At 44.5% G+C, this 27,146-nt stretch overlaps 1 protein-coding gene across 2 annotated transcripts in view; it reads right to left on the bottom strand.

The window, feature by feature from the left end:
* Positions 1 to 246: 246 nt before the first annotated feature.
* Positions 247 to 27,146, bottom strand: part of PLXNA4 (plexin A4) — a 699,236-nt gene continuing 672,336 nt past the window's right edge. For both annotated transcript variants that reach the window (XM_043965884.1, XM_043965883.1), the window contains exons 29-32: positions 26,452 to 26,621; positions 19,108 to 19,320; positions 6,482 to 6,632; positions 247 to 2,645 (exon numbers count right to left, since the gene is read on the bottom strand). In XM_043965884.1, the coding sequence (XP_043821819.1) occupies positions 2,550 to 2,645; positions 6,482 to 6,632; positions 19,108 to 19,320; positions 26,452 to 26,621 (630 nt within the window). In that variant the 3' untranslated portion in view covers positions 247 to 2,549. The remainder of the gene's footprint in view (positions 2,646 to 6,481; positions 6,633 to 19,107; positions 19,321 to 26,451; positions 26,622 to 27,146) is intronic.

Below are 27,146 nucleotides of genomic sequence, written 5' to 3'. Positions count from 1 at the left end.
CCCCTGCTTGTTTTGTCCAGCTTGCCCAGTTTTGTAGGTTGTTGAGAGGAAAAGAGAAGTAACCAGCTAGAAAGTCATTTCTAAGTCTAGTATTTCATTCACTGAAGCATTTGGTTTTTCTTTTCTCTCTCTCTTCAAATGAATATTTTCACATTCTCCTACTTGTTTGTCACATACTAAACATGTCCTTTCTTCTCCTGTCAAATTCTCGACTATCCCCAGGAGGTCACCATTATCTCCCTTCCCCACCCTCCCCATTGCCACCCCCCCAAACCATCTGAAGCTGAAACTTGGCAGACAACTAGACTGACTTCTTTTAGGTAAGTGATATCTCCTGAAGTACCTGTCTCCTCCCCTCTCCCTTCCAACCATCAGTATTCAACCCATTTAGCCAATATTGTAATGTCCTTAAGGTACAGGATGAGTCAATTACCAGGTGAACCCTTACAAAGGTCTCTTAAATATACACAAAAGAGAAACCTCTCCTAACTCTGAGCCCTACCCTGGCCACACATGTACACATGTGCTGAACTTCACATATACCTACTTCCCCGGACACCCTCCCCTTCCCCTCTCCCACCCCCCAAAAAGGCCTGCTTCATAAGCCCTGATGGGAAATGCTATAGCTGTCATCTTCTCTCCCTACTAGACCTTATTAAAGATGAGTGTCAGGGAAATGTATTTGATGCTAAGGAGTATACTATGGAAGTGGTATCCCCCATCCCCCACTGGCACATCCCCTGGAAGGTGGTTCTCCTTTGCTCCCTTATCTTCTCCAGTGGGGTACCATTCAGGGCTGGCGATGCCTGTAGGGATTACCATGTTGGGCAAAGACTTGGACTGGATGATTTCCAAAGTTTCTCCTGCTCTATCGTGCAGTGTGCAGTCTCTGTGTGTATGCTTGTGTGTGTTACCTGCCCAGGACTGAACCTTGGGTTAAACCAAGATTGGAGATGAATGAACAGATTGCTAAGTTAGAGTGACTCCTCCTTCAGCTTCATCCTTAAGCCAAGGTCCACTACTTATCCTTGTTAAGGTAAGCTGAAGGTTTGAGGCCAGCCAGGATTTTGCTTTGGTGATCTTAAGGTTGTTCAGGCTCACCAATCACAGGTGATGTCCATGAGGGTAATGAGGGAGGATGTTGCAGGGAGCGCAGCTTGGATGCTGATGGAACAAAGGGGGGGGGGGGTGGGCGGAGATTGTGTTAGCCGAACATTGGCCCCAGGAGCTGCTGGGGGAAACAGGGAGTGAAGAAGGCTGTAGATGGGAGCTATGCAGATAGCTTAGAGTAGCCATCCCCCAGACACAATCCTTGTTTCAAAGTGACCCCTGATGAGTGATCATAATAAGGAACAGAAAGACAGTTACTGGATCAGCAATTGCTTTCTGTTTGTCAGGTGTGAGGCCCTGGGCAGAGATAAGCCAATGAATTAGACCTGGGGAGGTGGTTGTGATTAATTTGAAAGGGAAGGTAGGTGAAAAATAAGAAATCTTTTTCTAAGACAGGAAGATTTCCCTGCCACTCCCCGCAACAACTTCTCTTCCCCAATACATGGCATTTTGGGGCTCTTGGGAGTCGGATCACAGCCTTTCATAGACCCATAGACTTAAACCTAGAAGGGACCATTAGAGACCATCAAGTGCACTTCCTTCATTTTAAAGATAAAGGTCACAGCAGAGATAGGATTTGAACCCAGGTCCCTTTCCGCTGTATGATTTTCTTTCCAATTGACTTTCTCTTGGGAGATGTGAACCAAGAGAGGGGGCGGGATAAAGGGATTAGAGAGGGGAGCCTGGAGAATTCCTGTGACAAGAAGCAGAAGCTGGGAGATGAGTTGTCTGGGTGTCTCTTCCTGAAAGACAAGGACCTTGGCTTTACTCAGGGAGATGTGGCTTTCCTTCTCAAGGCCACTGAGTGATGGGACCATTGGCTAGAACCAGAGGTGGAGGTCGGGCAGAAGGAGAAAGCTGTGTCCCTGTATTCCCAGCCAACATAATACTGAGTTCCTCTGTTCACTCCCTAGGCCATGGGTCCATCCAAAGAAGGAACTGCAGGGAAACAAAAGGTAGTGACAGCAATACAGAGATGATCCCTGTATTGAGTATTCATCTCCAACTGGAGACATCATCATCCATTGATTGCTGAGGGTGGGCCACAGCTGGGAACAAGATTTCAGCTCCTGTGTCCTCCTGTTCGCCCCTATGATGTGGTCTTCCTGTCCTGCCAGAATGGCTGTGGACTGGGTGGCTTGGTCCCACCAAGGATGTTGGCAGAGCAAAAAAAGGAGAAAAGATGAGGGAGAGACAGAGAGTGAAATGGAGAAGAAAGAGGGGAGGGAGGGAGAGAGAGAACGGGGGTGGGAGAGAGAGAGAGAGAGAGAGAGAGAGAGAGAGAGAGAGAGAGAGAGAGAGAGAGAGAGAGAGAGAGCTAGCTGCTCAAATGATGCTGCTTATAGCCAGTCGGAACTTGCACTTGGTAAAGATGATGATTTAGTCTGAGGCACGGCTTGGTGTGTCCCCCCTCCAAGGGAGTCTCAGAAGGACAGTTCTCAGCTGTCTATGCTCATGAGGGTTATGACTTGTTCTAGTTTGTAGGCTAGTTTCTGCTTCCCACACTGGTCATCGTGGTCCAGGGGTCCGAGGATCTGTAGAAAAGGGACAAAGGAGATGGGTTACCTGCCAGTGTGCACCTTGGTGTGCTGGGAGGGACTCTTAAAGGCAGCACATGTAGACATATGCTCGTATACCTAGGGTGCACGTAGACATATACCCAAGGTGTGAGAACATACATATCCATCCATGTGTGCTTTTGTGTGTACACACCCATGCAGCATGTGAGCAAGCTCTGTTACTGGTGCAGGGCTTGTGGGGTAGGGGGTTTGCAGAAGGGAGGTATGGGGATATATCCTGGTATATGTAGATATCTGTATGCCATGCAGGGTGCGCGTGTGCGTGCGCGCATATGTGTGTGTGTGTGTGTGTGTGTGTGTGTGAATATGTGAAAGCAAGATGTGGGAGTACACACTAAGACATATGGAGACTAGTGTGTGATCTGAGCATATACAGGCGACAGTAAACAGTAGATAAAAGCTACATTAAAATCAATGGGTGCAGTGTGGCTTCAGTAGCTTTGGCAACAGACTGGCCCACTTCCCAAGGACCATTTCTGAAGGAGATTCAGGGACAGCAGCCATACCCTGGGATGCCCCCTCCTGGAGCCTTCTGCTTCATACCTTGGCCAAGAGAAGCTGTACTATGATGAAAAGAACAGTTTCCACCAGCCTGAACTGACCCCTGTCCCATTGTAGCTATGTGACCTTAGGCAAGTCAAGTTAACCTGAGTCTCAGGCACCTCATCTGTATAATGGGAAAAGAATGCTTGCACTATACTACGATAACCCGTGCCAAAGTAGATAGGGGCCTGGACTTGGAATCAGGAGAACCTGAGTTCAAGTCACACCTCAGACACTTATAAGCTGCCCCAACCTGGGCCTCTCTGTGCCTCAGTTTCCTCATCTGTAAAATGAGGGGTCTGGACTCAGTTGGCCTCCAATGTCCCTTCCAACTTCAAAATCTATGATGCCATGACCTAATGCAAGAGGATCAAATGAGATAATATAAGAGCTGGGCTTCTTTTAGGCAGACTACATGGTTTTCTGCGGGATGCCGAAAAGGCCTCCAAAAAAACCAACCAAACAAAAAAACTTGTTGGTGCTTGAGACTCCATTATGAGAGAGTCATAACTTTGTCTTGAGCTTTGCCCTGTGTTGAAAAGTAATTACCCCTGGGCAAGAAGGAGTGTTAAGTTTTCTTTGTCATAGATAGGTCAGCTTATCAGTTCTTTTCCTGAGAGCAGGTGGGAACTGAAGAAAGGGGAGAGTGGAGGGAGCCTGAGGCACCTTTGAGTGAGTAAGCTGAGGGAGAGATTGGGTAGAGGGGTTGTTCCTGAAGGTAGGAAAGGGCAGGCAGAAAGTGTTGGATGACAAGATGTGCTGACGTCATCATTCTGTCCAGGGCTGGTCCTGCCAGGATCCTCTGCATCCTTGTCAAGCCTAAGGTTGGTCTGTGAGGAAATGGGGGAAAGAATGACCGAATATTGAATCTCTACCTGGAGACCTCTGTCACTGTGCCTCAGAACAAAGGCTTATAGAATGTTAGGGCTGGAGGGAGCTTCAGGCTTGCCCAACTCCCTTCCCCATTTCACATGTGAGGAAACTAAGACCCAGAGAGGAAGAGACTTGCCCACAGTTATACACGTTTGAAAATGAATACGGTTTTTGAGTCTTGAGTTGAGTGGCTACTGGAGTCCAGGAGGGAAGCTGGAGAAGACATAGTGTCTAGAAACTTCGAGAATAGAAAGGGTTCTTATGGGCGGGAATCCTTAAGAATTGGGAAGGGAAGTGGGAGAAGAAAAATGTATGGAAGGTTTGCCTGTTTTCAGTGGTTTCCTCACAGTCACATCTATAGTGCCAGCGTTATGCCCATTTCACAAGTGACAAAACAATTCCCAAAAGAACAAATGACTTGCCCGAGTTCACACTGTTAGTAGGTGGTAGGGCTGAGACTCATTCTGAGGTCTTCTGGTTATAATTCCAGTACTTTCCTTTACATTGGGGAGCCCAATGAAGGGGAATTGAAAATAAGACAGTTAAGTGGAAGAAGGAAGAAAAATCAGGAGACGGAGATGGGAAAGAGAGTGAGATTATTTGGTCTACGGTTTCTTGCTTTGCATTAGAACAGTGCCTAGCACCGAAGTGCTTAAAAATGCTTGTTGGCTTGATATGTCTAAGAAAGGCCATGACTTGATACAAAACTTAAATGGAAAACTTCCGGCTGGCTCCAGCTAATCTAGGGCTCTCCACTGGGAAAAGACTGAAAATCATCCCCACCCCTTTTTTTGGTAGGGCAATGAGGGTTGTGACTTGCTCAGGGTCACACAGCTAGTAAGTGTCAAGTGTCTGAGGCCACATTTGAACTCAGGTCCTTCTGAATACAGGGCCGGTGCTTTATCTACTGTGCCACCTAGCTGTCCCCAATCCCGCCTTTTTAAGTAGAAAGAAGTATACTTTCATTTCCTATGTTTCTTCTTATGCCCCCCATTCACCCCAAACTGCAGACACTGAGAAGAGAATGGGACCCAGGTTAGGGACCTACTGAGAAGAGCATAAAAATTGGAGTCAGGAAGACCTGAATTCAAATCCTGATGACACATTAGCTGTGTGGTCCTGGACAAGTCATCATTTTTCAGCATCAATTTCCTTAGTTGTAAACTGAGGATAACAATAGTGCTAGCTTCATGTGGTTGTTGTGAGGAGCAAATGAAATAAGGTATGAAGAGTTTTGCCTTGAAAACTTTAAGGGGCTATATTATAAGTGCTTTAATGTAATATAAAAGTACTATTTTAAAGTTATTAACATTAACTGGGATGGCTTTATGAAGAAGAACAAGGTTATGACTGGGTAGCATAGAAAGTCTCAGGTATCTTCTTCATGTGACCACTCACCTGGCTGAGTCCTTTGCTGATCTTAAGGGGGGGATAGTTGGAGGTAAGATGCAAAATTCAACAACCCCCCCAAAATTCTCTACCTAATTCTCTGCCCTCTGGTTATAAGTAGATTAAGAATGACTCTAGCCTAGTTGGAGCTGTATTAACTGAAACAAGATAGGGCTTTAGGTCTGTCAAGGCATATGCAGCTCTTGGCATGATAAGACAATCTGACCTAGACAGATGGATGTGAAGTCCATGACATTGAGATGGGCTGGTGACCTTGGAGCCAGAATTATGAAGAAACTAGGGGCTCTAGAAAAACTGAGTTTAGAAAGATGGGGCACAGGATACTTCTTTGGACCTTTATCCTGGGCTGAGGGCTGGGGAAAAGGAGGAGACTATTTCAGTGGAATCTTGTAGGCAGAATTCAAGTGAACTGCCTTGTCGGGGTCCTCAGAAATTTAAAGATAATAGGATTACTCTGGCACTGGAGTGAGGTCCAGGAGAAGGGGAGGGGGTACTTTGGAGGTCAGAAAGAAATGGCCTGACTTCCTTTAGGATTCAGAAAAACTATGAGAAAATGGTTTACTGGGCCTGGTATTGGAAGCCAAGGAGAACCAGGAAGGAGGAATGGAGATGATCGTAAAAACCTGATTTATTTGTTAACTGAGGTTGAGCCATAAATGAGTAATGAGGCTGAGTTCAGGATTACTGTTCTGTGTCTAGTTTGTATCCTGAAGTTTCCACATATGGTAGCAAGGTCTGGCTGCACATGTGCTATGCTTTGGAAGGCATAGGGAGGATACTTTGGTGGGCCAGGGGAGTAGTCCAAGAGAAAGCCCCAAATCCCAGGAGCACATTTGGAACAGAAAACGCCCAGATTTCTTGGGTGGTAGAAGCTTCTAAGCAGTGGCAAGACCCAGCTGGGGGAATGTTCTGTGTGGGAGAGTCCTTGGGTGGAGATCGGCTCCCTCTTGAAGGCCCAGGCTTACCTCCTCGCTGTATTTGCCCACATAGGAGAAGATCTCAGACAGGGCACTCATCGTGTTGAATTCGTTCATGTGCATGCGGGATTGCTCAGCTAAATAGGCATTCATGTCCTGGTCACTGATGGCGGGCATCTTCCCGATGTCTGAGTAATATCTGTCAGGGTGGGGATGGGAGAAGGAGAGAAGTCAAAGATGGAAAGAGACAGTGGGGGGACCATCACCACTTATCTAGGGCCACGGACACGGTAGAAACCTCTTCACCCTAGAAGCTCAGCCTACTTCTGAACTACTTCTCACATTGGACATACCCTCAGTCCACTTTGACCTCTCTCTCGTACTGGCTGGGTCATTCCATAACCTTCAATTTAAGGTGGAGGCCCAGGCCAAAGATGCACTTCTGACTTTCTCCACCATCCCTTCCTCTCCTTTTTGGTTCCTCTCTATTTGTTGTCTTCCCCCATTAGAATGTAAACTCCTTGAAAGCAGGGATTATTTTTTTTTGCACATATTTGTATTTCCAGCACTTAGCACAGTGCCTAACACATGACTTTAGGTGTGTTGTTTTTTCCCAATAATGTTGCATTCTTGATAATCACATTTGAGGTTTTCTTGGCAAAGATACTAGAGTGGTTTACCATTTCCTTCTCCAGCTCATTTTATAGATGAGAAAACTGAGGCAAAGAGGGTTAAGTGACTTTCCCAGGGTCACACACAGGGTATAAGTATCTGAGGCTAGATTTGAACTCATGAAGATGAGTCTTCCTGACTTCACGCCTGGCACTCTATCCACTGTGCCACTAGTTGCCTTAAAAAAGCTTAATAAAGAGCTTGATAAATGCTTATTGACTGACTTATTACCTTTGAGCCTGGAAACAGAATTCTAGTTCCTTCTCTTGTGCAGGCTAATGGATTATTCCCTTCATAGGATCATAAACATGGAGCTAAAAGTGACCTTAAAGGTGATATACTCCAAACCCCTCACTTCTTGGCTGCGTGACCTTGTGCAAGTCACTTAACCTCTATTTGCCTGTTTCCTCATTTGTAAAATGGGGAAAATAATAGCACCTACCTCCTGGGCTTGTGGTGAAGATCAAATTTATACACACACACAAACATACAATACGAAGATTTCTCTCTCTCCATATATATATATACACATATATACACATATATATATACATATATATGTATATATGTACACATATGTATATATACACAGATGGATAGATAGATAAATAGATAGATAATATTGTAGATCAAATAGGGAATAAAATGGAGCTGGGGGGAGGAGGGAGCCAGGGAGGGGCATCAAGAATGCTTCCCTCCTCTCTTCATTTCTCCATTTTTCTTTCCCATTAGCACTGCAACCAACATGACTACAGGGTCCCACCGTGTATGGAGACACTGAACCTCACAAACATGGTAGCTCCACAGGCTATCCTTTCTGTAGATATAACTGACAATCCTGCATTCATGCGCTACGCATACTTCAAAGACTAGACATAAGAGTTGGAAGGGATTTTAGAGATTATCTAGTTTACAAATGAGGAAATTGAGGCCCAGAGAGATTAAGATGACTTGCCCAAGGTCACATAGATAATAAGTGGTGGAGCTAGGATTTGAATCCAAGTCTTGCATTCTGGGTCAGTAGGTGTAGAACTCTGTCCACCACAGCACCAGAGTCTCCTCCAGTGGGTTGGTTCCAGGCAGGAAACCATAATCTCTCTTTAATGTAACTGCTTTTTTCCTTCGGTCCTCTTCCTTCCCAAGGGATAGGAGGGGAAAGGGTGAGGTTGGGGGAGAGGAGGCTGGCAGAAGGCAATCAGTCACTGTCACTTGCAGCTGTGCACTGCTGTCAACTGGTTAATTAGATGCCAGCATTTACATTTTTAATTTCTGCAATTTGACATTTTGTGCACCAAACCCCAACTCCCCCCCACCAGAGAAAAGCTGCATGGTTTCCTAATGAGGTGCTGTAAGGCCCCAGTGCCCCAAAGACATCCAGCCCCCACTCTTCCTCATTCACCTCTGGCCCCCCTACCCTCCAACCCCCCAGACCTCTAGTTTGTCTGCCCAACTCGAGGAGATCAGTCAATGATGTGCCTGGTGGAAAAATGGAAGGAGATATTTGGGGAATTATGAAGAGAAGTCAGAAGTCCCTGCCTCCCACCCAGGGATCACAGCTGGAGGTAACCATAGAGGCGTGATTTATAGCTTATAAATATAGAGCAGCCAATCTCTATGTCTTGGTGGCTTCAGGGGTGAGGAGAAGGGCTGGGTTTATATTCTGCAGTTGGTTCTCTTCATTGCTTCATTATCAGGAGTATACTATTATTAATTATTGATTATCCTATTATTAATACATGATAATAATTATCCCAAGCTCCCCAAAGCTACGCCATCAGAGTTCTAGCTCTAACAAATATTAGCAAACTGGGGAGGCTTTGAGTATGGGCCTGGAAACATTCCGCCCTCCCAATTCTGATGACATCAATATATTTCTAGACTCCCCTAACCTCTTGAAGGTGAGGCTCAAATTGAGGCTGAGTTTATATCGAGTGTGAGATTCTGGTTCAACTAAGAATCCTCAGGTTACTCTGAACCTCCCACATAGAAGAGGAATCCTTTCCCATAAGAGACCTGGAAAGACTCCTGCCATCTTAAATTTAAGAAAGGAGCTCAATTTCCTTTCTGGGCCTTTCTGTTCTAAACAGGTCCCTGGGTTCATGAGATAGAGGTGATCTGGGATGTAGGATCCCTAGGATCACCACCTAACCCCTTGCCAGTGTCTCAGTTGAACCCTTGGTACCCTCAAAATATCAGACTATTGACCTAGAAGCCATGAGGATGCTTGAGAACATGTCTGTAAGGCCCTGGGAGATCTGTGAATTTGTGCTGGTCACTGGAGGTCTGGGCATGCTTTCCTGTTCCTGAATCAGCTGCTGCATCTGTCTCTCCCCATGGCGCTGACCTTGGAGACACTCGGTACAAGCCTGTTCTCTCCCCTTCTCCTCTTCCTATCAGTACCCTGGGGCTGGGTGACAGGCTGACGGGGTGGCACTTGAATGGCCCTCCAGCTATCACTCTCAAGTGCCTTTGGTGAGATGACAGTTCAATTTAGTGCTGGAGAACTCTCACTGAAGGCGAGAGCTGGGGCTGCCTCACGGCATTGGACTCTGAGATTGCAGAGTCATCAGTGAAACTAGAACAGGGAACAGGAATGCAGGGAATGATGGAGAGAGGGGTGCTAAAGGTGCTGTCCCCATGGCAAGTGGTACAAGCTATGGGCAAGTGCTGGGAAAGAAAGACAAACCCCCCAATTCCCAGCCCCTCAACACACACACACACACACAGTTAACACATACATATGGATATGAGTTCTTCATGATTCCTTTAATCAGGCTTCTAGCTTAAATTTCAGAGTTTAGCTCTCATTTTCATTTTCTCTATATGGGTAGCTATGTGGCACAGTGAGCAGAGAGCTGGGCCTGGAGTCAGGAAGATCTGAATTCAAATATGACCTCAGACACATCTTGACTATGACCCTGGGCAAATCACTTAACCCTCTTGGCCTCACCCTTTGCCTCAGTTTCCTCATTTGTAAAATGAGCCGGAGAAGGAAATGGCAAACCACTCCAGCATATTTTGCCAGGAAAAACCCAAATGGTTCATGAAGAATGGGATAGAACTAAACAACACAATTCTTCCCTTATTTCATGACCTAGGATCATAGATTTAAAGTTGGCAGGGAACTCAGTCTATTCAGTTCATCTCTCTTAGTTTTTAGATGAGGAAACTGAGGCCCCCAAATGATAAATGATTTTCCCATTATCAAACAGGTATACACACCAGAAGCAAAATTGGAATCTTTGTCATCTGACCTTGCACCTAATGCAGTTTCTATCAATCAATTAAGATTTCTTAAGTGCTGCTTCTCCTTAGTTGTTTTATTTTTCCAGCTCTTATAATAAAGGATCTCCAGGCTATATTGATCCTTAATTAGAAGGGGTGGTTGGATTTAGAACTAGGAAAGGGATGTTAGAGATCACTTTTGATGATGTTGCAAAGTTGGGATTCAAATCTGGGTCCTCTCTGCTTGTGACTGCTCCCTAAGTCAATTACTATTCTCTTGGAAGAATATACAAGGTCCTGGGGAGCAAATAGTTCTCTATATGGCTTGTTTGAAAGCCAATCTGTTTAAATCAATCAATCAATCACCAATAATCTATCCTTATTTAGGCATTTATTCATTAATTTATTAATCAATCTATTTATTCATTCATTTGTTTATTTTTTGCTTATTTGTTTATTTATTTATTATTATGGGCCAGGCCCTGTACTTGATGATAGAAATACAAAGAATAAATCCTTATTCTTAAAGTATTATAATTCTTAGATGATATGATTAATTGATTGATGTTCATCCCTCGTTCTTATGTAGTAGGCCTTATACTACATTTCTTTTTTGTTTTTGATTTTTTTTTGGTGGGGTAATGAGGGTTAAGTAACTTGCTCAGGGTCACACAGCTAGTAAGTGTCAAGTGTCTGAGGTCGGATTTGAACTCAGGTCTTCTTGAATCCAGGGCCAGTGCTTTATCTACTGTGCCACCCAGCTTCCCCCTACACTACACTTCTTTAAAGATCTACTAATTTATCTTCACATCAAGCCTGAGGGACAACAAATTTCCTTCTTTCCATTGTATTGAGGGGGTAGACTGAGGCACTATGATGACTTGCCTTTTCTTATAAAAATGAAACATGAAACATTGGATAGCCTCTTTCATCTAATGTATAAGGACTTATCTATCAGTATGATTAAAATCCCTATTTTATCTAAAAATACTTTTTTTAAAAAATGAGGAGTGGGGGCAGAGGAGAGCTGTCCTGTCCTTTGTATAGGAATGGGTTTTGATTGTGGTGGGAATGGGTCTGCATGAAAGTAACAATAATCTCTCACATGTCTTCCTTCCATTGTTACCAAGAGACCCTCTAACTAGGATTAAGGGTTTGATCTGGGGTCATGGAAGAGACTTAGGCTATCTGGTCCTCATATGCCAATTAAACCTGCGACCTTGGCCTTGTTAAGGGCCAAGGGCCTCTGAATTTGGGGTGAGGACATCGCCGGGTCTCTGTCATGTGTGACCTCTAAGACCTTCGCTGAGTCACTTAATTTATTAATTTCTTCATCTGTTAAATGTGGAGGCTGGATAGGATGACCTCCAATGTTCCTTGGGGCTCTAAATTCGGTGATCCTATGATTTTCTCCATACTTTCCCACATTGAGCTACATATCTATGGATAGTACAACCTGCAGGGCCTGCACTTGGATGGACAATTGCAAGTGGGGCTGGGAAGGGGATTGAGTGTCTGTCTCATCGGACCCTATTTCCAGCCCCAGTCAGTATGCCAGTTCCTGGGGATCCTGCCTCTCAGGAGCCTCTGCTGCTCCCTGCCGGGTAGAGCTGGTCCAACCTTGATCCTTTTTCCCCTTCCCGCAGTGTCCCCCATATCTCCCACCCCCTCGCCTGCACCACTCGAGCCTGATAAAGGGACCCCACTGTGAAGCTCTCTCTGCTGTGTGCACAATTGCCTCCTTTTCAGCTCTTGCTGTGGTGGCCTTTGTGCTGGGCTCCTGTACAGAGACAGCTTATTGATTGTGAAGAATGCAATTAAGCCCTGTTAATGAACTTCAAACAAGTGTTCTCAGTCAGCTGGCTATGCAGTGAGGAAGGGAAAGGTCAGACCCAGCCCCTCTACTCCAATTTCCTCCTGGGAGATCCCTGCATGCCAATGAATTGGTTCCCAGAAAGACTGCTTCTGTGGGATTAAACTGGATGCACCCATGGCCCAAGGATGGGGGGAATGGAGCAAGGTGGTGATCCTTCCCAGACTTTCCCCAGCAGCCTCTGGTAGACAACAAGACTAGATGGCACTGTTCCTTCTTGCCCAACATAGTGGGGTCTGTTTGGATGGTTCTGCTGAGAGCTGGGCCTTCCTTTAGCCATTTCTGCACAACACTTGTTTATACTGGCTTTGAGGACAAGCTCCCTTCCCTGACCCCCCTCCCCCACCTCCTGACCCACTCACTCCTATTTGTATTACTTAAAATCCCAACATTAGCTTTTGGGAAGGTAATGTGGCATAATGGAAAGTACATTAGGTCTGGAGTCAAAGGATCTGAGTTCAAATACCACCACTGACCCTTACTAGCTGTATAATCTTGGGCAAGTCACATCCTCCCTGGGCTTATTTTTTCATCTGTAAAATGTGTGTGTGTGTGTGTGTGTGTGTGTGTGTGTGTACTAATTAAATTCTAAGTTTGCTTCCAGTTCTAAATCAATGATACTAAGATTGTAGAGCCACCAGTCTAATAATTTTAAAGATGAGGAAAATGAGGCACAGATAGACTAAGTGACTTGGCCAAGATAACACAGGCAGTCAGGATTAGAGGCAATATGTGAGCCTAGGTCCTCTTACTTTAGGTCCAGAGGTTTTTCTACTGTAATACCATCCTGAATGTCTGTGGACTCTCTGGGGTTGGTAAGCAGGAGTACCTGAGCTTATGGGTGCCACTGGGGATCTTCCTGGGTCCTACTTTCTCTCTTTGTTAAATAGAGAGGCTAATTCCTCCATTAGAGGCTAAAAGACAGAGACTGCACCTGTGTTAATATTGTGATAGAGAATTCCTGGGTGAAGAAACTTCTTTTCTCAATGCAGGGTAGCCCAGCAACCTGTAGTCTCAGAGGTTTGCCCCTCTGAACTGGGGGATAAAGTGACTTGCCCAGGGTCACCCAGCTAGTAAGTGTCTGAGTCTAGATTTGAACTCAAGTCCTACTGACTCCAGGCCCGGTGCTCTATCCACTGAGTGACCTGTTACCTCAATTTATTTTTAGTAGAAGTCATAGAAAAGAGACATTGTTTCCAGGGTCTGTGAGGGAAGGAAGTTCGGACTTTACTGATGTGGGATGGTATTTGGGTTGCTAGATGAGTATTTAGTTTGCTGAGTACTTGGGATGCCAGGTGATGCTGTGGCAGTAAATGGCAGAGATGGCCAGACCAAGGGAAATCACTATCAACTCTCTCTGAAGTTGGGCAAAAGTAAGCTCTCTATGCTCTTACATTTGCCTACTTGCATGGAGTTTGTACCACATTTATTCTCATCCTCTGTAGGAACATAGTTTTCATGGTACTAAGAAAGCCTGGTCTAAGAGTGGTGGTACTATTGTGATGACTTGCTATGAAGAAGACAGTAATGGGGAAACAATACTGATTTGAGATTTGGTGCCCCTGGGTGCAAATCTCCCCCCTGATGATACCCTGGGCATATCACCTAACCTCCATGGGCTTCCGGCTCTTCATCTACAAAATGAAGGGGTGGGAACTGATGGCCTCAAAGGTCTCTTCTAGCTCTCTCTCTCTCTCTAATAATCCACAATTAGATAGTACTTTACATTTGCTATCTCAATTTATCTTTAGCAGAAATCAGAAAAAAAAGTGGCAGTTTTCAGGCATTTAGGGATTTATTTAAGATTTGCAAAGTATATTACAGATAATGAGATATCATTTGACCCTTACAATAACCCTGGGAAGTGGGTGGTAATATTATACCCATTTTACAGATGAGGAAGCCATATGGCTAATCACTGTCTCAGGCATGATTTAAATCCAGGTTTTCTTGACTCCCCAGTACAATTTTCTATCCATTATTTTACCTAGATGCCTTGATATCCCTGATATCCAAGAACCAGAGGTGAAATAGAAGTGGAAAGAATCCACAAATCACCTCCTGAAAGAGATCCCGAAATGAAAAATCCCAGGAATATCATGGCCAAATTCTAGAACTCTCAGGTCAAGTAGAAAATATAGCAAGCAGTCAGAAAGAAACAATTTAAATATTACAGAGCCACAGTCATGATAACACACGATTTAGCAGCTTCTACATTAAAGGACCAGAGGGCTTGGAATATGATATTACAGAGGGCAAAGAAGTTAGCATTGCAGCAAATAATCACCTACCCAGCAAAACTGAGTATAATTCTTTAGGGGGAAAATGGATATTCAATGAAATGAAGGACTTTCAAACATTCCTGATGAAAAGAGCAGAGCTGAAGAGAAAATTTGACTTTCAAATTCTTTGAAAGATTCAAGAGAAGTATAAAAAGGTAAATAGGAAAGAGAAATCCTAAGGGATTCAACAGGGTTAAACAATCTGCCACATAACTCTAGAATTCTAAATAGTACTTCTAGGAGGGGGATAAGAATTGGGGGGTAGGGAGATGGGAGGCAAGGACTGGAGTTGGTGAAGTACTTCAGAGTTTGGACACAAGAAAGAATGCAAAGCCCACCAGCAGTAGTGATGGAGAAGGGAATCTGTGGGGCTGCAATGATCTGTTACCAAAAAGATTTTGAATCAGACATAGAATGAATGGGCAGATGAAGATCCTTTGGGAGACTAAATTAATTGTGTTTTTGGATAGAATCAGCTGTCTTCAGTGCATTAGCCTCTAGTCTATATGGGTGAGATGGTAATTAAACCCATTTATTCCGTACCCATTTCAAAGAGATAGTAGAACTGGATAAACTCTGGTAAGTCTATATCTTGGCTGGCACAGCCACAGGGGAAATGACTAACACTCAGTTCCTTACCATGAAAAGAAGAGCAAAACATAACATAAACTCACACATACAGACACAGAAAATATGTCTTTTCTCTAGTAAACTGGTAAGGCATATATATGCCAAATGCTAGCAATCAATAAACCACTCAATAAATATTTATTAAGTGCCTACTACTGTGCCAAATTCTGAGATTACAAAATGAGGAAAAAGATAGTCCCTGCCCTCAAAGAGTTTACAATCTAATAGAGAAGACAACAACCAAACAAATATCTGCAAACAAAGTTATCTATATGATACATGGGAAATAATTAAAAGAAAGAAAATGATGGCTTTAAGAGGGGGTAGGGAAAGCTTCCTGTAGAAGGTAGGATTTTAGTTGAGGCTTAAAGAAAGTAGAGGAGGTCAGTATTTGGAGGGGAGGAGGGAGAGTGTTTCAGGTATGGTGGATGACTCTCAAGTATCATGGGATGGTAGCTCTAAAGCTTGAAGGGAACTCAGGGATCAAACAAGTTTAACCCTCTCATTTTATCAATGAGGAAAATGAAGCTCAGGAAAAAATGACTTGTCCAAGGTCACACCACAAATAGGTGACATTCTGAAGTCAGTTAATTTTTAGGCTGATGTTTCTAACATAGCAGCTGCCAGGAGTACAGGTAGTGAGAAGTTGTAATTTAGAGCCTCAGTCTTGACCTTGACTTGCTCTGAGTCTAAACTAACTATGGCCTCCTGTGCCTCAGTTTCCCAAAATAGACCAATGAGACACCCAGCTAGCTTTAGGGACTGAAAGTTCAAGGATTAATTATTCCTAAATGGCAGGAATGCATCTTGGGGAATGAATCACCAGCTCTCTCCTTGCTGGTCTCCAGTTCCCTCTCCATCCCTCAGCCCCAGAAGTGCTCAGAGGAGACAAGAAAAGGATTTGGGGCCTCAAGCAAGGGAAAAGGTGGCATTCCGGCGAGTCCCATTGGTTGCTAAGAAACTAGTGGTGTAAGAAATGGAAACCGTCAAACCACTCCTAAAAATAACCAAGTGGACCGGGGTTGCTCGTGACCTGCAGCAGCTGCGTGAGAGAAATCTCATTTAACACCAAGCAGAAGGGAGGCCATTAGCCCAGTGTGGGCACGTGTGATGGCGACACCTCTGACAAACTGACTGTGTTAAGGGGGAAGGGTCCTTTGTTCAGATCTTTCCTAAATGCTTCTACCCACTGGTTGATCACAGAAGAGGAGGGAGGGAGAAGGAGAGGAGAAAGGAGAGAATAGGGGGAGGGAGACAGAGACAGAGACAGAGAGAGAGAGAGTGAGAGAGACAGAGAGACAGAGAGACAGAGAGAGACAGAGAGAAGGAGGAAGGAGAGGAGAGGGAAACAGACAGAAAGAGAAATGAGAGAGAGAGAAGTAAGGGAGGAAGGGAGGGAGGGAAAGAGACACAGAGAGATATATAGAGACACGTGGAAGAGAGAGAGGGAGCCAGAATCAGAAAGAGAAATGAGAGAAAGAGAGGAAGAAGGGAGGAAGAAGGGAGTAAGAGAGGGAGGGAGAGAAGGAGAGGGGAGGAGGAGTGAAGGAAGGGAGGGATATAGGGAGGGAAGGAGGAAGAACAACCAACAAAACCCCATGTACTTCACTCCTTTAATTTGCTTCTCTGTCTGGAGGTTCTGCTGCCACAATGCGCATGTGTGGGTCCCCAGTACTGCCCACCTCCACTATCACATCCCTTTTGACCAGCAAGGGAGCAGACCATGCCGTAGAGCCCATTCTCAGAAGAATGAGTCCTCTGTCTGGGTGAAGGAGGTTGAGAGCTTTGAGGGTGTGTCTCAGACACAATCGGACATGAAGGACAAAAGAAGCAGCTGCAAAAAATGCTCTCTTTCAGAGAGACATGACTTAATGCTTACCACACACATCAGAGGAAAGAGAGTGGCAGTAAAGACAGCAAGAGATGGAGAAAAGAGTGGGGGAAAATCACAACTGTACACTTAGGCAGGTCCCTGGTCCTGGGGACCAGGACTAGGCCCCTGGAGGACTAGTTGTGCTGCTGGATTTTGGGGTAAAAGTGGCAAGCTTTGCTCTATCCCCATATCTCCTACTCTCCCCCTTGTAAAAATGGGAGCTAGATCCCAGGAATATGGAAAGAGAAAGGAGTGTGTCTCTTTTAGAGGAAAAATAAGGGTGCGTTTTTCTTTTCCATTTTAGGACATAGGATCCTATTTTAGGGACTTTCAGGCTCATCCAATGCAACCTTCTCATTTTAGACAACTGAGGACCAAGAAGGTTAAATGACCTCATGATCACAAGATAATAAATGGCAGAATAAAGATTTGAACCCAGCTTCTCAGACCACTTCTTTCCACTTTACCACCTGAGTCTATTTCCCGTTCCCCATATTTGCTTTTGAAAAAAAGTATTAGATTTGAGGTTCCCCATCATGACTTTTGTTTCACTAGTGCTTTAAGATCCCTAAAGAGAAGGAAGAGGATCCAAAATTCAAAGAATAGGAGGGAAAAAGCCACTACCAACAACCCTGGACTGGAATTTGGGAGAACGTGAATCTGAGCTCTGCTATATGACTTTGGGCAAGTCCCTTGGCCTCCCCATTCATAAGTTTCCTCCATTGTAAAACATCCAACTCAGAGGATGATAAGGACAGGGTCTGATCAGAGGTTTGCCCCAGGGTGTCAAAATACAAAGGACCCCCACATCATTTATACACTTTCTAAAGAGAGAAGTACCTGCCCTTAGTATGTTAGTAAGAATGATTAGTTCAACAAGGAAGCTGTCAGATGATCCCTCTCCATAGCTTTGACACCTCAGGTTCTCCTTTCTCTTACCCTATTGTTTTATGTTGGTCTCTTTAACACCTTGGAGTCTCAATCTCAGCCCCCTCCCCCCAATGGAATTTGGCTTTAGACTCTGATTTGAGGGCACATTTTATGAAGTTTGCCCAAGGCACAAAACTGCTAGTTATAGCTCTGGCTCAACTCTATTTTGTAGAGTTGTTGCAAGAATTAAATGAATGAGGACAGGTTCTATTAGATGTTTGGCAAATGGTGGTCTTAAGTCTAAGGTCAAAGGCACAATTCTCATACAGACTTTGACCTTGTACCAAGCAAAGCCATATTTTATAAGCCCATGGTGGGGTAGTGCAATAGAAGCAGCATTTCTAACCCTGGACACCTGTTTCACAGATGCCATATTGTGGATCTGGGTGATGGAGTGCAGATGGGTTACTACAAAGTACTACTGAAAAGTGACCTGAGGGGGATGTCAGTTCTTCAGTGGTTACCATATTGATATTATCATACCCAAGGATTTGTTCAAAGTGGTTCAGAAAACTAACCCAAAGTCTAATGAAGCTGAAGCATGAAACAATCAGAAATCTTGTGCCTCTCTTATTGATCTGGGGGAGGGGACCTCAAGTTATTTCTGGGAAGGGCTCCTCATTAGAAGCCTCACAATACATATGGGGCAAAATGGGGGAATGGTGGAGGAGGACATGGGTGCTGATAAAGTATGAGTGGGAGGGAGCTATAAAAGGTTACACAGACAACTCACCTCTATCTGTACCTTACACAATCATTTTATTCCTTGAACTTGGGGTAGGGTCCCCATTTGGTTTCTAGCTACTTCTCCCTCCGTTTTATCTCAGCTTAAAATTCTAGAGAGACTCTGAGAATGCACAGTGGATAAGGCATTGGATCTGGAGTCAGGAAGACCCAAGTTCAAATCTGGTCTCAGACACTTATTGGCTGTGTGACCCTGGACGGGTCATTTGTTGGCCCTCGGCGTCAGTTTCTTCACCTGTAAAATGGGGATAATGATAGCACCTATCCCCCAGGGTTGTTGTGAGGATCAAATGAGATATTTGTAAAATACTTTGGAAACCTTAAAGCCGTATGGAAATTTTAACTACCAGTTTTTGATAGATCTATTGTGGAATCCCTGACCTGGTGAAACTGAACATTCCTAAAAAAGCATCCTGACTTTGATTTCTCTATTCTCAGCACTCACCTCTCTACCCAGTTCTTGTAGCTGGGGATGTCCTTGGCATAGAGCAATTTGTTGGATGGGGAGTCCTTGCCCAAGCGGTGCTCAGACGTGGAACAGGAATCCATGAATGTCTGAGCCACCACGGACAGGCAGGCATCAGTGATGCTGTTCTTGTGGATGTCAAATACAAACTGAGGATTCTTGATCATGTTGACCCAGAACCTCAATGGCAAACTGTGAGGAGAGAAGAAGGAAGGGGACAGGGATGACTGTTAGTCATGGAATGGGAAAACAGACAAGATGGTGAGGTTGGTAAGGGAGTAGGTCGATCTCCTTCTCTCTCTCTCCCTCCCTCCCTCCCTCCCCCCCCCCCCCGCCCCAATGGTCTACCACAGGCTGAATGGATCTTCCATCACTTCCTTATTATACTCCTTAGCATCAAATACCTTTTCTCCGACACAGAGAGAAGGTGATAGCCATAGAATTTCCCAGAAGGGCCCATGGATCAGCCCTTGTGTGTGTGGCTGGGGGGCGGGGAGGGGTTTGGGATAGTCTATGTATGTGTGACCAGGGCAGGACTCAGAGCTTGGAGAGGTTTCTCTTTTGTTTGTATTTAAGAGACTTTTGTGAGGGTTCACCTCATAATCAACTCATCCTGCTCATTAAGGACGTTTTCAAACTCTACCTTACCAAGAATCTTTGACCACATCTTCATCAGAAAGTCATCTGGCCTTTGTCTGAAGACTCAAGTTCAAGAATAACTTAATATCTTCCTAGCAACAAATTTCTTCAGAACCAGAATTTGAACCCAAATCCCCTGACTTCAGACCCAGTGTTCAACATCAGATGACCTCTACTATTATCTCTCTCTATGTATATGTACTCATATTTTAGATAGATGATAGATAGATAGATCCATACATTGTTCCTTAATTGGGTGTGTGTATGCATTGTTTCCCCCAGCAGACCTTAAGATTGCCAAAGGCATGTACTACATCTTATTCCATCTCCTTTCTTCATGCCCTTGTCCAGGCTGTTCCCCCTGCTTGGAATGTACTCCCTCCTCACTTCCATCTCTTAAAATCCCATTTATAGTCTCCTTCAAGATTCAACTCAAGCACCATCTTCTTGATAAGGCCTTTTTTGTATCTTTTTTTGTATATATTTGGTAATAACTTATATGTATGCATTTTGCTTGCCTAATAGAATGTAAGTTCTTTGAAGGCAGGACCTGGTTCCTCCTTATCCCTAGGTGTGGTGCCTGGTATATAACGAGTGCTTAATAAATGCTCACTGAATGAGGGTTGAATGAATCCCCCAAAGGGGCTTTCATGATGCTCCAGTATGTCTGAATTCCCACATGTTACTGAATTATTTTCCAAAAAATTCAAATGGCTCTTATCTAGGATAGATGAGGTAGCTTCTGATTGCTCAAGAAGGCACCTTGAGAAAGCTCTCCCTATGATTACTGACCTTTGTCTCTTTTTTATGTGCCTGATAGTCTTCTGAGACCCAGGGGAGAGAGCGGGGATGCCACCATATGCAACTCTTCAACTGGTTTTCTCTTTCTTCCCTTTTTCCCTCTGCCACGGTAAAGTTACTTCCTTCAGTACTATAGGGCAGCCACTGATAGAGAATAAAAGTACTGAGGCCTCAGGGCTGGGAAAATTCCCTGTACCTGCAGCAGGGCACTATACTAGTTTTGGATGTTTTTTTTTTTCCTTTGCCTTGTTTTCTAGGTTGTTATTCTCACTGTTGGTAATAGCTCCAGTCTTTTTATGTGATTGGTCTTAGAACTTAAACTCTGTGAATTCAATTCAACTCAACGAGTGCAATACTTCTCTATTCTTTTGTATCTCTCAGCACTCCATACAACATTTGGCACACATATAACAAATGCGGTAAAAATAAGATAAAAACATCACCCACATGGGATTATCAATCAATCAACAAGCTTCTCTGAGGTCCCTTCCAAGTGTAAAATTCTATGTGTATGGTTCTAAATATTTGTTGAATGCCTAGTATCTGCGCAGTAGGGGCCCGGGCATTGTGGCATTCCAATATACCCATTCTGAGCAGGCATCCCGTTGAGAGAGGAAAGTCCAGGAATAGAAGAAATAGTAGGCCTGGTGGGCCATGAAAATGTTTGTGAAATATGGAAAATATCTATAAGTTTTCAGAGGTATAGTTGGGTGTCAGATCATTCAGAACTAAAACATCATCAAGCCAGATCAACAAGTCTTTATTAAATAAGCATGCTATGGGGCAGGCACCACACACACCCTATTCTGAAAGAAGATGGCAGTTGGATTTGTGGATAGGGGTGGTTCTGGATCGCCACTGAATACAATTGCCTTTCTCTCAGTTTCTCCTACTGGGCAGAGATGAGATGCTTCTCACAGCCCACTGGAGAAGAGTTAGGGACTCTGGTATTTGACTATTTGCTGCACTGGGGGTTGAGGGGTCACTGTGGGTAGGGCAAGGTGGTGGTATTTCCTGCCTCTCTTCTTTTGAAACCAGTTTTGCTGACAGACAAATCAAACAAGGGAGGCCCCGGCACCAGAGGCTCCTGCCTAATGAAACATTAGCATATTATTAACATTAGTGGAGGCACTAATCTCTGGCTGATTGCAGCCACTCAGACTAAATGAGCAGGAGGTTTATTTAAAAGAAAAAAAAAGTAGGGGGATGTGGAAGGGGGAGTAGGGTGAGGGGGTGAGTTGTAGGGTTGGGAGAGGAATGAAAAGACGATCTCTTTTCAATCAGAGGAAATTAATTCTGTCAATACGCAGACATCATAATTCCCAGACTGTTCTGCCCTCCCTGCACCCCTCTCCACCACCCCTCAACCCAGGACAATGAGTAATCTGACACAGGGGAAGGGTCCTTTTGAATAGGCAACCCAAACATTCTCACCCTGGATTGGGGGGGGGGTGGCACCTTGTGTACTTTTCAGGGCCTCAATCTGGACTATTGATATTCTTTGTGGGAACTTCGCCTTTTCCCAAAGACTGGGCTATTATCAGAAACTCCCCTTGTCATCTATTAAAGTGTGCCTAAAACTGAGCTCATTTTAACAAGTATAGCAAGAGAATATTCATAGTAGGTTCCAACAAGCTTGGAGGAAGCTTTGAGTGAAAGTTTCTTTGTTTTGGTCCAGACCTATGATTTGATAGGCATGGTGAGTTCTGAGGGAGGAAACACCCCCTACATGGAAAGCTCTGCAAACATTCTGCTCCCGATTGTCTTACGGAGTCGCCTAGGATGATAACAGCTAAGGGTCTAGCCCAAGGTCACCTGTTTGTATGAATCGGAGTTGGGATCTGAACCTAGGCTTTGCTGACTTAGGCTATGCCAAGCTGAATTTTAGAAGTGCCCCATCATGGGCTATTGAAGTAAGCTAGGGATGCTTCTGATGGTGGAGGTTAGATGGGATAGCCATATTCTCCTCTCAGTGCATCCCTTGGTGCCTCTGTCAGAGACAGAATTCTTAGTAGAGGGCCAGCTAGGTGGCATGGTAGATAAAGCACTGGCCCTGGATTCAGGAGGACCTGAGTTCAAATCTGGTCTCAGAAACTTGACAATTACTAGCTGTGGGACCAAGTCACTTAACCCTCCTTGTCCCACTAAAAAAAAAATGAATCCTTAGTAGAATGAATGCCCTGGACAGGGGGGGCGGGGCGGAGAGGGGGGGAAGGAATGTTTCATTTTTGTCTTTCTATCCTCTGCACCAAGCACTGTGTTAGGCACACAATAGGCTCTTATTCAGTGCTTGTTTTATTGAATTGAACCCTGGTTTGCATTGATCTTGGTCTCTCTCAATGAGATATTATTGGCATGTGGAATTTAAATGGATTTCAGCAAGCAGGAAGGTCTAAAAGATGCATCAGAAACAGAACTTGAGTCCTGGTCTTCCTGACTCCAAGATCAGCTCTCCCTATGCTATGGTTGGTCCAGCTGAGCCTGCATCAATCTTACAGGTCTTCAGATCTCTAAGGAGGTCCATGGCTGGGGGGAAAGATGGCCGGCTGGGATGAGTTAGGCACAGCCATGCCAAGAATAGGCAGGCCCAGGGAGACATCAAGTCTGTAAAAGGCTTCCAGGAAGGAGATAAACTGTAAATCCAATTTTCAAAAGGCTGTGCTAGAGGTTTTAGAGAAGTCTTTAAGGGCCTCTACAAGAATTGTGCCAACTATTACAAAACTATGAACAGAAGAGAGGCTTAATGGGTAGCTAGATGGTGTGCTAGATGGAGCACTGTTCCTGGATTCAGGAAGACTTGAGTTCAAATGTGGCCTCAGACATTTCCTAACTGTGTGACCCTGGGTAAGTCACTTCACCGTTTACCTCAGTTTCCTCATCTGGAAAATGAGCTGCAGAAGGAAATGGCAAGCCACTCCAGTATCTTTGCCAAGAAAATCCCAAATGGGGTCACAAAGAGTTGGGCACAACAACAAGAAGGAGCAGGACTGAGAGAGGGAGAGATTATGGCAATACGTGGTTTCCTTGACCAAGGAGCCTGTGCTCACTACTTAGAAGACACCATATCCACATGATGGAGCCTCACGATTAAGGAGGGGGGTTGCAGGCATGTCCTATCAGTGTCTGTCCTAACCACCCTTCTCTCTTGTCTTTTAGCTCCTCCCTTTCCTCTGCCTCAAGCATGCATCTTCCTCTCAACCCTGTCATCCACTTCTTCCTCCCTTATCCCTATTTTCCATACCTGATGTTCCTATGAGGACCCCATCTCTTGTGCTGCCCCACCCCACTGTATTTCTATTATAATACAGCCCTACTCTCCCCCTCCTTCACTCTTCTTAAGCATGCCCCTTAATTTATTACTCCCTCTGTGCCCTGTAGGACCTCTGTTCATGTGTGGGGCAGCTCCACTAATTCTCAACATATTCTTCATCTGACCACCTTAAACTTACACCTGGAATTTCCCAGATGACACCTTCTCCTGGATTACCTCTAACTTCTCTGACTTCTTTCCCTTCTTAGAGAAAAGACATGGCCTTCTGCCTATCTCAGCCACCTTCAGTGGCCAGTAGTTGAGTTAGGTAGATTTCAGACACCATCTTGCATGCTTGGTCCCCTTCCTGTGAGTCCCAAGGCTCACAATTCTGCTTGATCCCAGCCTAGTCCCAACCCACTTTTTAGTCTTCTTCTGACTTCCTAGTGGCATATTGAGACATACTAATTTACCACTGCTATGCCATAACTTATTTGCAGTTCAATGCCTATCGTCTTCTTAGACTTACTTCCACCTTACTCTTTGACTTTAGCATCTGGCTGAAGAATTTGCTTGCTACCCTATTTCATACCTTCTTCTTTGTAAACTTAAAAAAAACTATGTTCTTGGCCATTGCACAATTTGATCTCATGGTTCTTAGTCTTCCTTAAGGCAGCAGACCTCTTTCTCCATGATACAGCTGCACAGCCTTACCCTGAATCTCATTACTTATCACTGGCACTTCCTCACTGCTGAGATACTAAACTCAGTACTCCCTATCCATAACCCCCTTATCGTCAACTTTTCCATGTCTGAGTACCATATAGGCCAGATTTTTGCACTCATTTTGAACCACAAAAATCACTGACTCTGATCCTTTTTTCTTCACTCAATGTCCTGGGCATCAGAGCATTACTGGAAAAAATCAGGGAATTGTGACAGACTTGTATCACTAGAAACTTGTGATATGTGACCTCAGTGGGATCCCTGTTGGTGCTTGGCAATTCTTTTCTCATTTCTCATTGATTCCCATAGCAGTTGCTCCTAATCTTCTCCACTTTTCTCATGCCTCCAATTCTACCACTCCTCTCTCACACTCACCTTTGCCTTTACAGATGGGGGTGGGGTGGGGTTTGGAGAACAAGGTGACCACCTACCTTTGCTTTTAGGGAGAATATTAAATCTATCCCACTTGAGCACCTACTTCTACCCCTGTTTCACACCTCAAAGTATTTGTCTCTACATGCATCTTCTCATGCTTTCACTCAAAGGAAGAGAAGTTAGTCCTCTATTCTAATGTTTACCCCTATCACCTCTATTGTTTTTCTTTTAGAGACTTTTGCTATGGGTATCTTTTGTTTTTACATCACCTTCATTTCAGAAGGTCTTCCTCCCCTCCATACTACCCAGTAATTATTCATTTATCTTCTCTCAAGCATCATTCACTTACTTAACAAACATTGATACTGTACCAGGTACTGACATGTACATCTTCAATCACTCCTTCACCACTGAATCCTTTCCCTCTATCTATAAACATGAACTAAGTTTTCCTTACTTTGAAAAGTGCTTGGTTTGCTCTTATTGCCTTTATTTCCCTGACCCTTCCTTTCACTACAAAGCTTCTTCTTTTTTTGGGAGGCAATTGGTGTTAAGTGACTTGCCCAGGGTTACACAACTAGTAAGTGTCAAGTGTCTAAGGCCCGAATTTGAACTCAGGTCCTCCTGAATCCAGGGCCGGCACTCTATCCACTGTGCCACCTAGCTGTTCCCACTGCAAAGCTTCTTAAAAATACTCTACCTCCATTTTCTCCCTGGCTACATTGCCCCCATCACTCTACTAAAACTGCACCCTTGAAGAATACCAATGTCCTGCTAAGCATCGCATCTGATGGCCTTTTCTCCCTTCTCCTAGATCTCTCTATGCATTTTTAAAATTTAATTTAAAATTGTTATCATTTGCTTCAGATTTTTATCTCTAGTGGTCCCTATCATGTAAAGACATGAAGTCATATTCCAGGGAGGGCCTGGCTGAACTGACCAAACAAAGATTCCTTGAAGTAGAAGCAAGAACCCTTAGAGTAGATTTTACTATGTGTGTTTGAGCTAGTTTCAAAATCCACCATCTCTGTTCTTCATCTTCAACATTTCCTGAATTATAATAGCCTTATGCTAAGTATGGTATGGTCTGCAGGGTTCAGTCAGTCACATGTCCTCAGAGCCTGAATCTGATAAAAAAAATCATACACAGACCCAAGGAGGGTCAGACCCAAGGGAAGGCTGGGTAACAGAGAGGTAAAGAGTGTCACTTAGTACCAAGTCTGTCTGGCTGCCTTTAAAGGCCTTAAGGTAAAACTAGCTGACTTCTCTTTGAAGATAGGATTTGAGGGAAGAGAAGAAAGCAGATTCTTGGATAGACAGTGGAGGGTTATTACAAGTAGGCATTTAGGGAATGAGGAAATGGATAAATGACTGATGATATGAGGGCAGAGAGTAGAAAAAGACAATAGAGAGACTTGCCCAAGAAGATGAAGATAGTATAGATCCTCCCCCACCCAGTACATCCAACTGGTGCCGGGGGCTCTGATTCACAATTAGGTAAGCAATCTCCCGAGGCTCTCCTGTCCACTCACCAATTGCTCTTCCAGGTGTGCCGGACATGGGGATCGTGGATGCCATGCTTGTCTGCCTGTTCATCCAGGAAGTCAAACATGTACTTGATTGCAAGGGGCAGTGCAGACCCTCTGTGGGCGGTGCTGAAGATGGTCTCGAAGAGGTCATCCACAAACTTCTGCAGAGTGCCCTGTTGGGATGGGGGTGGAGATAAGAGAAGAGAGGAGAAACAAATGTTGACATGACTAGATCCAGGGAGCTCAGAGGAAAAACCAACAACAATGCTGAGTAGATAGAGATGGAGGAAGCAGCCATGGTAGCATCCTAGGGTATTGGGGCAAAATTAAGTAGACACATATGGAGAATGGCTTTGCATCACATTCTGAAGTCTCTTTTTTTTTTGTGGGGAAATGAGGGTTAAGTGACTTGCCCAGGGTCACACAGCTAGTAAGTATCAAGTGTCTGAGGCCACATTTGAACTCAGGTCCTCCTGAATCTACTGTGCCACCTAGCTGCCCCCTCTGAAATCTCTTTTCACCTATCCCCTTTGAGGACCCAGGACACCTTACCCCTGAGGCCTGTCTTCACAGCTTGCATCTGGACTGATTCTAGAACCCTGGAGTTTGGACATAAATGAATCTCCCTGGACCCATGATGGAATTGGTTTAGCACCCTTTGGTGGGTGTTATTCAAGTATTTCTCACAAATGCTAATG

Source organism: Dromiciops gliroides, chromosome 5 (genome assembly GCF_019393635.1).
Source record: "Dromiciops gliroides isolate mDroGli1 chromosome 5, mDroGli1.pri, whole genome shotgun sequence".
NCBI classification, from domain to species: Eukaryota; Metazoa; Chordata; class Mammalia; order Microbiotheria; family Microbiotheriidae; genus Dromiciops; species Dromiciops gliroides.
Note: the sequence above shows the minus strand (reverse complement) of the source record. Positions and strands in the feature narration are given on the sequence as shown.